Source organism: Rhamphochromis longiceps, linkage group LG17 (genome assembly GCF_057381845.1).
Source record: "Rhamphochromis longiceps isolate RC_006_pf linkage group LG17, R_longiceps_female_GT1.1, whole genome shotgun sequence".
Taxonomy (NCBI): domain Eukaryota; kingdom Metazoa; phylum Chordata; class Actinopteri; order Cichliformes; family Cichlidae; genus Rhamphochromis; species Rhamphochromis longiceps.
In genome coordinates this window covers 8,409,860-8,419,731 of record NC_140573.1, presented here as the reverse complement: position 1 = coordinate 8,419,731, position 9,872 = coordinate 8,409,860, and the positions used below count along the sequence as shown (strand labels likewise).

Genomic DNA, 9,872 nt, shown 5'->3' with positions numbered 1-9,872 from the left:
TCTATATGAAAAGCGGAGATTTAAATAAAATAAGATGATACGTGACAAAAGTTGCATCAGAAACTTACTTGTAATACAACTTACTTGTGATTTTCGCCGCTCTTCAAAGAGCGAATCGGACATTGAGTTATCGGATAGTGTGACTTAAACGTTATTTACTTCTGTATTATTTTTTTTATTAATTTATTTACTTTTTTTGCGTTGAATTTTTTCCGGGTTGGAACTAATTTTCTTTACACCTTTTATCCGCCGGCGAACTGAATAGGTAGGACGTTCAGAGGCGTCACTTCCGCTCCACGTGAAAGGCTCCTTATAGTCCATGTGAGGAGCACTGTATATCCGAGGCGTATTGTTTTACGTTTTAACATTGATAGTTCACATATAGTCATCTCATGGTTATCGACAGCAAGACTATGGCGTCCGTAGAGGAGGAGGCGCTGCTCGGTCAGGATTCAGAGGAGGAAAACAGTGAATTATCGGACGATGAGGTCAGTTTCCTAACATGCTAGCATCGTTAGCTAACCACATTCCTGTTAGGTATTAAGGTTTTAAACGTCACTGTGCCTGCTGTTTATAAAGGTAATCAAACAAACAGAGACCTGGTACTATTGTCAGTATCAGAATCTTTATTTTTCTAATCAAGCTTTTTAGATAGCAGGAAAATTCACGTTTACTAGGACCGTGTAGTCTTGCTGTAGCAAGTGGTGGTTTAGATAAGTCAGAGTTAATATTATTTATCTTCATTTCATTGCCCAGCTGCAAGAAGCCTTTGCAGCGGGGTTGTTGAAGCCTGGGATGAACGTCCTGGTGGATAAACCCAAAAAGTTCGCCAACAATGTGGTGAGTGGCATCTCACATCTTCTGTTAGTAGCAAGTTATGCTACACAGGGATGGTCAACGTACTATAAACAACCATACCACTGAAATAGTTTTAAAGCAGCAATGGAACAGTTCTCGAAATTCCCTGTAAAGTGAATAATATTGTTACTTGTTGTACCTTTATTGCTCCTATGTTGTCACACAGGAGGGGTTGAAACAGTGTGTTGCTGATTTTCGTAAAGATCTTCCTTGGGTGGAGAGATTGGATCTGACCAACCTACCAGCTGCAAATATCATTTCTCAAGCTGAAGAGAAAGCTTCAGCGCCAGCCGCTGGGGAACTGGATGCTGATGATGATTTCCAGAGGGAGATGTTCTTGTAAGTGACCGTTAATTCACCTCAGTTTTATTTATATAGTGCCTGCTCATAAGACAGAACCAGGGTTGGGGAGGGGCAGCCATCTGCTGCAACTGGTTGGTGGTAAGAGAAAAAGAAAAGGAATCGGAGAGAGATTGGACGATAGGCTAAAAAGCATCACATATACTTGTATTTTGTAACCACACTAATATAGTTTGGTTACGAGTCAGACAAATAAGTCTTTTTTTCTTTCTTTCTTCTTTTTTCAGCTAAAGAGTTACAAACATGCATATGGTGTTGAATGTTTTAGAGAATAGCCTACAAAAAAATGCTGGAAAAATACAACACAGCTACAAAGAGACCATTCCAATTACTTTGTGTTTTTTGTTTATTTACAGCTACCGTCAAGCTCAGGCTACAGTCCTCGAGGCACTGCCACTCCTAAACAGGCACAGCATAGCCACCAAGAGGCCCGAAGACTACTTTGCAGAGATGGCCAAATCTGATCAGCACATGCAGAAGGTGAGCCTGGTCTCCTATATGATGATGCTTTTTTTTTTTCTCCTTACATGTTCCATAACACCTGAAACAGCATCACTGTAATTAAGTATTAGTTCTCACCCATATAGTAAAGTAATTAACATTTCTTTGCACATACTGGTTCAGGACCTGAGTTTAGTTCTTTTGTTCTGTCGGGCCTAAATTCATATACTTTTTCATTTGTTGGTCTGTTCAGATCAGGAAAAAGCTGATCTCAAAGCAGATGATTATGGAGAGGTCAGAAAAGGCCAAGAAACTGCGCGAGCAAAGGAAGTTTGGCAAAAAGGTTGGTGACTGAGTTCAGAAATTCTTCTTAACACCTGTAAGTGTTATATGTGTATGATACTTCGACTGTACATGGCTAAAAGAATGACTCTAATTTTGAATTTTTTGCCAGGTCCAAATAGAAGTGATCCAGAAGAGACAGCAGGAGAAGAAGGCCATGATGTCCGCTGTAAAGAAATACCAGAAAGGTCGGTGTTTACAAGTGTAGCATGGACGTTATTTCCTTATTTCTTTTATTGTTTTGTCACTACACCAATTTGGACACGTCACTTATTGAGCACTGGGAACAACATCTTCTCTTTCTAGGAATGACCGACAAACTGGAATTCTTGGAAGGTGACCAGAAGATGAATAAAGAATCTTCTCAGGGCTCAAAGAAAGCAGTGAACAAAAAGGGGTAAGTTTGAACTTTTCAGCAGTGCACACAGCAGTCATTGCTTTTTTTCTTTTTGGTCCCGCTTCAGATTTGTGGCATTTTTACAATGAAACTCTTACTTATTTATTTTTCCCACAGGCCTAGCGCTAAGAGAAAATTCAAGGACCAGAAGTTTGGCTTTGGAGGCAAAAAGAGTGGAAAGAAGTGGAACACCAAGGAAAGCTACAACGATGTTTCCGGTTTCCGTGCCAAAATAGCTCACGGCAAGGGAGGGAAGAAGGGGAAAGGAGGAAAACAAAATGTGAGTCTCTCACACACATGTTTATCTATTGACTGTTTTATTCAAATGAGTAAATAAGAAAACAAATCATTTCTTTCTCTTTGACTTCCAGAAACGTCCAGGCAAGTCTGTGCGCAAGAAGATGAAGAATCGCTCTTAGAGACTGGCGGGCTGCTCAGCAGACTGGACTTTGCACTCTGCTTTTTGGCAGGATTTGCCTAAAGGGACTATGAGCTCTTCTTCTACACTTTTTGGTACAATATACCTTTCGTACATGCATCTGGATTGATATGGAGGTCCATATTAATCATATTCAAACCACAGATGGACTGAGTCCAATCACACAGCTGGGGAAGCTATTCAAAGGGCCTGTAAAGCCAAGAATGGACTGCACACAGCTCCAAAATACAGAGCTTTCCTAAGGTTGAGAAGGACAATGTTATTTGCTGTAGATACCCTGATATTTGCATCTGTGGCTGCAGTTGTCCCTACCCTAAGGTGGTTTTAGATCCACTCTCTGTGATTACACCTCCATATCTCCACCTTCTCAATGACTCACTCTTCTCCTAAGGTTTGTGTGTTCTGTTTTACTTTTCTCACTCAGCTTTTTGACTCGTTGATTCTCTCCCATGTTACATGACATTTTATAATATTGAGCAGCTGTCAGTTTTGCCCTTTTCCATTCATTAGTATGATTAGTATGTGATGGGCGTGTGTGTTTTGTACAGACCTGTGCAAATGTTCCCCCCAAGTGTTTCTCTAAGAAGGGTCAGCTTCTGTGCTGACACCCGCATGTTTGATGAACAAATACATTTCAGTAGGCATTCAGTTTCTATTCTCTCTCTTTTGTGTGTGTGTGTGGGGGGGGGGGGGGGGGGTTAATTTTGTGTTCTTTGGCCAAATTCATGGTGTTTGGTGACGTCTGTCATAAATCGGAAGAAATTGAATCTGGTGTCTTGGCGGGACTCCGGGACCTGGTGGAAAATAAATCAACAGAGTTAAGGCGGATGCACGATTTCATCAGCCTACTGGTGTTTACTGTCTTATAAAAAAGGAAAACAATTTTCAAATATCAAAATGGCATGATTAAACGAGAAACAAATATCTGTATTGTGTTATTCTAGGCATCATTGTCAGCCCAGGAATTTAAAATAAGTGTTTCCCTAATTAAAAGAGGAATGTTTGGACATGATAACAATGGTGTTCCCAATTTTCAAGTTATTCCACCAATAATTGTCGTTTACATTGGGCTGTGACAACGGCTTCTTCCCTGAAGTATTTTTTTTTTGGGTGTCGCACCATTTGCTGCAGACATTAAATCAAACTAAACACATTAAATATCCCAGCTGTGTCTCAGCCATTTCTACTCGAGTTTGATATCCCACACCAGACTAAACACTGGGAAAGAATGGTTGGGGCAGATTCTTCAAAATTTACACAAGCGGGGTTTCATGACGTCTTCATAGTAGTGTTGGGGTTGTTAGTGTTAATTTTTTACACATTTAAGCTACAGTTTGTTCCAAAATCCACTAACAGCGTTTTACTCACCAGTGGAGTCGACATCCATCCTATCTCCTGGCTCTCAGTGAGTGGCATAGAATACTTCTTGGTAGGAACTTCGTGGGCCTTGCGGAAAGCCTTGATGAAATCCTCTGGAGGCCAAAAAAATCAAATTATAAAACCAACTTGTTTAAAAACAAATTTATATAAACGGAATAGGTGGATAGAATATTTCTCGCATTTAATTCCAATGGAAATTTTACCGTCCTCTGGAATCTCTTCTGTCGTTCTCCTACACATGGGTTTGTCTGGCAGTACATGCACTGTAACACAGCATACACACACACACATAAGAAAAGGAGATATACAGTACAACAATTATACAGAGCTCTACAAAAGAGGACCAAACTGCCATGAAATGCACAGCACTCGTGCTTTTCAGTGTCTGGCTCTTCCTAATAAGCATGCTGGACACTGAATCATAGTGTAACCTTTCTTGCAAGCACTGCTAAAGTGCTGAGGGCCCTGATTTTGGTCCCCTAATCGCAGTGAAATTCAAAAGGAAAAAAAACCCTGCCCAGTCACACTTTTGAGTAAGTGATAGTTCTTATTTTTATCATATTTTTGATGTGAGGGAGAAACGGAGCAAGAGGGGAGATTAGCTTACTTACATTTCCTGTGGGGGTTGATGCTGAACTCCGTGTGGAGCTTCTGGTGTCTTTGCTCTTTCCGGACCCGCTCGGCGTGAATCGCGTCCCGATGGACCAAATCCAGTTTATCTTTATCTGCCATGTTGAGAGAAAAATAAAAACACGACAGTTAGGGTTGGATCAGCAGAAAGCCTTTCACTGGCCTTAAACTAGGTATGCGCGTTACCTAGCAACAGTAAACACCACCTCATGCTGGCTGCAGTTGCGAGACTCGAACACGCGATGGCGCCATGCTCTCAGATTTGGTCATGGTGGAATGGTAACAGTAACAGTTTATATTAGACGATTTATGTAATCAAATGTATTTTATTTTGGAGGAAAAAATAACTAACTACTTTTCTTTTCATTGTTATTATTTTTCTAAATCCTCAATAATTCAGTCTGTGATATCAGCAAAGAGAAATGACACTTGCATCTGACAGGTTAAACACTATATGAAATAAAAGTTGAAAATGTTTTGAATTGGTTGATTTTAAGCTGCCAATTCAAATCAAAGAAGAAATCACTAGTGATTTATTATGACATTGATTAGTTATTAATTACACATAATTAACTTGCCAGTATTGTTGCCTGTTAATTCTCTGTCAGTCTGTTTGATGAGGTCATTTCACCTCTACCCTTACCTCCTGGATACTTAGTGGCTGCGCAAACAATGAAATTTCTATGTCTGATTATGTGTAATAGAGACTCACCATGTGTGAAGGTCAGTATAATTAATCCAATGAATACACCGGGGTTAGGCTGAAATCATCCTACTTCTGGTTTCACAATTTAAGACTGATTTGCTTACTCAAATAAATATTTCTCACTTTTGTAGTACATTTTAATGTGAAATTTTTAAGATGCTTTGCTTTGGCTGGATTCTGTCAGGCTGAACTCTATGCAGTCTAAATCATTAGCGTTTGCAGTGTGCAATTGCTATTCAACATCACTTTTGAATAGATCCTCCTAATGAATACTGCAAAGAGATAAAACCTTCCATTTAAAAGAAATATAAGAACCCCAACACATTTGAGTCTTTTAGCCATGTATTGATCAGTTAGGCTTGGGGCTTAAGAGGTTAATATTTAATTAAATATTGAATATTAAATATTGAATAAAAACAAACAGTTTTTTTCACTATCAATCATTAATCATCAAAGTTACAGAAAATACCTGTGACTTGATGCCTTCGGGAAAGGTGGAGGCTGATCAAAATCCTGCACATCCTTTGGCTATGAGCCAGGATGCTTCTTATGCCCTTCTTCTGATGCAAGGGCATGGGAAGTCCAGTTTACACTGGATTTCATCCAAACCACTAAACCATGCTGAAAATGTTTGCCTGTAACAAACACACCCATCAAAACGTGGAGAAAGAGCTCTGAGTGAATAGCAAAACACATCAGTTTAGAAATATTGTTGTATTCCACAGGGGGGAAAAAAACACTCTTTTTTGAATGAAAATGGCATTCATTGAATCTCAAATACTGGAAATGGTTATTGACAAATGCTGGAAAATCAATGTAGGCGTACAGCGGCCCATTTATTAGGCCTTCAAGGCTGTGTTTGCTACAAATGGGAAATTCTTCACTGAAAACGTAGAAATAAAATCTGCTAGCTGAGTGTCTGCCACCAGCCCTGGTGCTCCAGATTTAAATAAAATTCAAGAAAACTGAAGAAGGAACGTACTACTCCCTTTACAGAATTCTGCATACTAGCTCTAGGAATGGAAATGGAAGGCAAACCTGGGCAAGGAGGAAGTGTTGACACCTGACAGGTCCTCAGCTGATAACGTCATTAAATGGCATGTACAAAACACCAGTCTCCAGCATGACTCCTGGATGCTGGACTTCTAGGCAAAACACAAAGAAAAAACTTCTGACCACAGATGTAAACAGGATAACAGTCTATCACTCTGTTTTGCAATGCCACACTACACCCTGTGTTGCTTGACAACCGATGAAGTTTTGTGGGAATAGTTTAAAGAAAATGCCCATCAAACACCTCCAAACTTTAGGAGGTAATCTCTAGAAAATCTCACTAAAGGTCTCTAAGCCTCTAAGTGCAAACTGGACTATTTTGTGACGAGACAAACATGAAAGTGAATCACTTACATTGCATGTCCACACTGAGAAAATATAGCCACCCCTGTTTACAGTGTGATCTTAGTTTGTACATGTTCTGTTGGGGCGACAGCTGACTGTTCAGGCATTTTGCTCGGTTCACTCACCAGGACTTTCTGAGTTACGCACACAAAGACAAACATGTTGACACGTTTTTGCCGAGCACGCACAAGCCGACGACTGCACAAATATGTTTGTGAAGGTTTATTGGCCTTAAGCGTGTCACACTAACTGGAAACAAATTTGTAAGAATGCAACTGGAATGACAAAGAAGAGAAATTACCCAGTGACAAGCGCAGTGTGTTTAAAAACCAAAAAAAAGTGTAGTGGCATTTTTCACATTTCCTTGTACCGCCTTTGACTGTCCCTGCACTCTGTGGTGTTACAATTCACACATGAATAACGACCCTTTCACATTTATTAAATAGTACTTATGGTTGTGTGATTCCTGTGAAGGCACTGATAAACTTTCAAGGCTGCTGTGGCCTACGTTGTCTGATGACTTCTTACCAATTGTCTCCTCACATTAGGATATCTTATTTAATTTCCTGTTTCATTTGAGTTCCCCTCTTCACCTTCCTCTTCCTCCAGCTCTTTCTCTCTTCACACCGTCCCATCTGCTCATCTCTGAAGCGATCACTGTGCTTTTATGCTCTCCCGTTTCTGTCTGTGTTGATTGTGGGAACTTTAACTCTGTGTATGTACGTGCGCGGACGCTTCCTCTTGCACTAACAGACAGCTTAATAAAGGCTGAAATGTTCAGCTCTTGGTTCCCGTCTCATAACTCGATTCATGCTTTATTGGCACTGTGTGAACGATATAATAGAAACAGGTAATAACTCAAAATGTGGAACAGCAGGGCGGTAGATTTCAGCGTGGGTGGGTGACAAGTCCCCTGTGGTTTCTGTGTACGTGCGCGAGGAAGAGTGAGCAATATGTATAACGGAGGATGGGAGGGCTTGCGGTGTCAAGCCTCGTTCCCTGGCTCCTGTCACAGTGTCGGACCACGTTATCATCAAAGCAGCCACTGAGCTCCTCAGGCAGAGAACAGTCAAAGGCCAGTTTGTGAGTTTGTTCAAACTCTACTTGCCAAAGGAAGGTACTACAGATGGTGTGTGATTTAATCAAATATGACAACTCTTTCCCATTCTCCCCGTGTGGCATGCAGGTAGAAAGGAATCATTTTATGCCATTTATGTTAACTAATTCATGTTAGGAATGTGGATCTAATCTCTTTTGTCCCTGAGTGTCAGCGGGAAGGGATCATTTTGTTTGGCTTTAATATGGTTTAGAAGAGATATTAATGATGAAACAAAGTGATGTGAACTGTGATGAAAGTATTATCCTGCCATGCTGCTTTGTCAGCCTGCCTCGTGAACACAATTTTAAAATTGTGGCGTTTAAAACATTCTTTTGCCAGCGTCCAGATGGTTATCAGGTAAATTCTTATCTTTTTTTTTATGTTTGTCTCTTAACTTTTTTTTGAACATCTAATTTGGCCAAAATATAGAGATGACAACCTCATGTACACTGGCACATGGAAATGCTCCTCTTTCATTCTCAGTCAGATCCACCTCTTACTGCCGCATCTGGTCTTTAAACACAAGGTGGTTTACCAGTGGCACTTCATGAACCACTGGTTGATGTCACAGTGTCTATGTGCTGTCTGTGTAAATAAAATGGACTATTAGCAAATTTGGTGCTATTTTTATAATAAATTAAATCATTGTGTTGCTTTGGCAATGACTGTAGTTTTTAGCAGTCATCGTTTAGTCATGGGTCCAGGTTCCTGTGCTAATTCATAATTTAATTTGTTATTTTTTTCTTTCTAATGTTAGTTTTTGCAGTTAGTGGAATTGGCTAACTGCAAGAGTGCAAGAGAATGGATGGATGGATGGATGGATGGATGGATGGATGGATGGAATTGCTGTAGTCCTGCTGGAAAACTGTTCCACAGTTTTACTCCACAAATGGAAATTAACTATCTATATTACATTATATTGTTTGTCAATTAAGACACTTGAAGTTTAACTTTCCCCTGTGTTACTGTCCCCATCTCTGTCAAAAAGCATCCTCTGCAGATTTCCTGGTAGCATATTATATGCAGTTTTATTTTATGAGGTGCACGAACTTCAAAAAAATAGAATGTAATTGCAGACTCTAAATCAGGGGTGGGTAATTCCAGGCCTCGAGGGTTTAGATCTCACCTTGGGTCAACACACTTGAATCACATGATTAGTTCGTTACCAGGCCTCTGGAGAACTTCAGGACATGTTGAGGAGCTAATTTAGCCATTTAAATCAGCTGTGTTGGTTCAAGGACACATCTAAAACCTGCAGGGACACCGGCCCTCAAGGCCTGGAGTTGGCCACCCCTGCTCTAAATCCTGCAGGATGAACCATTCTGACTGCTCTGTTTTTAGAAGTTTCCATAATGATTGACTTGAACTTTTGAATGTGTTGCCCCAGACTTTTAAACAGTAATCTAAACAAGGTAACAGAAATGAACAGTAAGCAACTAGCAATGTTAAAGGTGTTACTCTTTCTCAACGATATTTATCATAATTTTTACTCCAGTATCTTTTATACAGTTTCCAAATTACACAAAATTTGAACAGTAAGTAAATTTATCTCTCGATGCATGATCGATCATCCAGGTAAGAAAATCACAGAAAGTTTATTCTATTCACCTGGATGCAGCAGTGGGAGAAACGTTTCATCACCTCGTCATTTGCATAATGAGAGAAACCAGCACCGCTGACTAACAATGATTTTAGGCAACGCTATGACCGAAGGAACAGGATCAGCTTTTTGGGTTCAAATTTAATGTTCACTGCTTTCCATCAAACCATGAATTCAGCCGACTCATTTCTTGTGAGACAATTTCCATTTTTTAGTTTTAAA

The 9,872-nt window shown here is 40.0% G+C and overlaps 2 protein-coding genes across 3 annotated transcripts; one reads left to right on the top strand and one right to left on the bottom strand.

The window, feature by feature from the left end:
- The first annotated feature begins 277 nt into the window (after positions 1 to 277).
- ebna1bp2 (EBNA1 binding protein 2) lies at positions 278 to 3,855 on the top strand. Its single transcript, XM_085386856.1, has 9 exons — positions 278 to 488; positions 757 to 840; positions 1,025 to 1,197; positions 1,575 to 1,698; positions 1,913 to 2,002; positions 2,114 to 2,189; positions 2,308 to 2,398; positions 2,516 to 2,678; positions 2,770 to 3,855. Exons 1-9 carry the CDS (start codon positions 393 to 395, stop codon positions 2,815 to 2,817), a joined length of 945 nt encoding a protein of 314 aa, XP_085242982.1. The 5' UTR covers positions 278 to 392; the 3' UTR covers positions 2,818 to 3,855.
- Positions 3,495 to 7,648, bottom strand: cfap144 (cilia and flagella associated protein 144). Of its 2 annotated transcripts, XM_085386858.1 has the most exons (5): positions 6,023 to 7,648; positions 4,829 to 4,936; positions 4,421 to 4,480; positions 4,206 to 4,309; positions 3,495 to 3,631 (listed from the first exon to the last, which is right to left on the bottom strand). In XM_085386858.1, exons 1-5 carry the CDS (start codon positions 6,126 to 6,128, stop codon positions 3,536 to 3,538), a joined length of 474 nt encoding a protein of 157 aa, XP_085242984.1. In that variant the 5' UTR covers positions 6,129 to 7,648; the 3' UTR covers positions 3,495 to 3,535. The 2 variants fall into 2 exon arrangements, with proteins under 2 accessions (XP_085242984.1, XP_085242983.1); XM_085386857.1 differs by lacking the exon at positions 6,023 to 7,648 and having other exon boundaries at positions 4,829 to 5,926.
- Between the last annotated feature and the right edge of the window lie 2,224 nt (positions 7,649 to 9,872).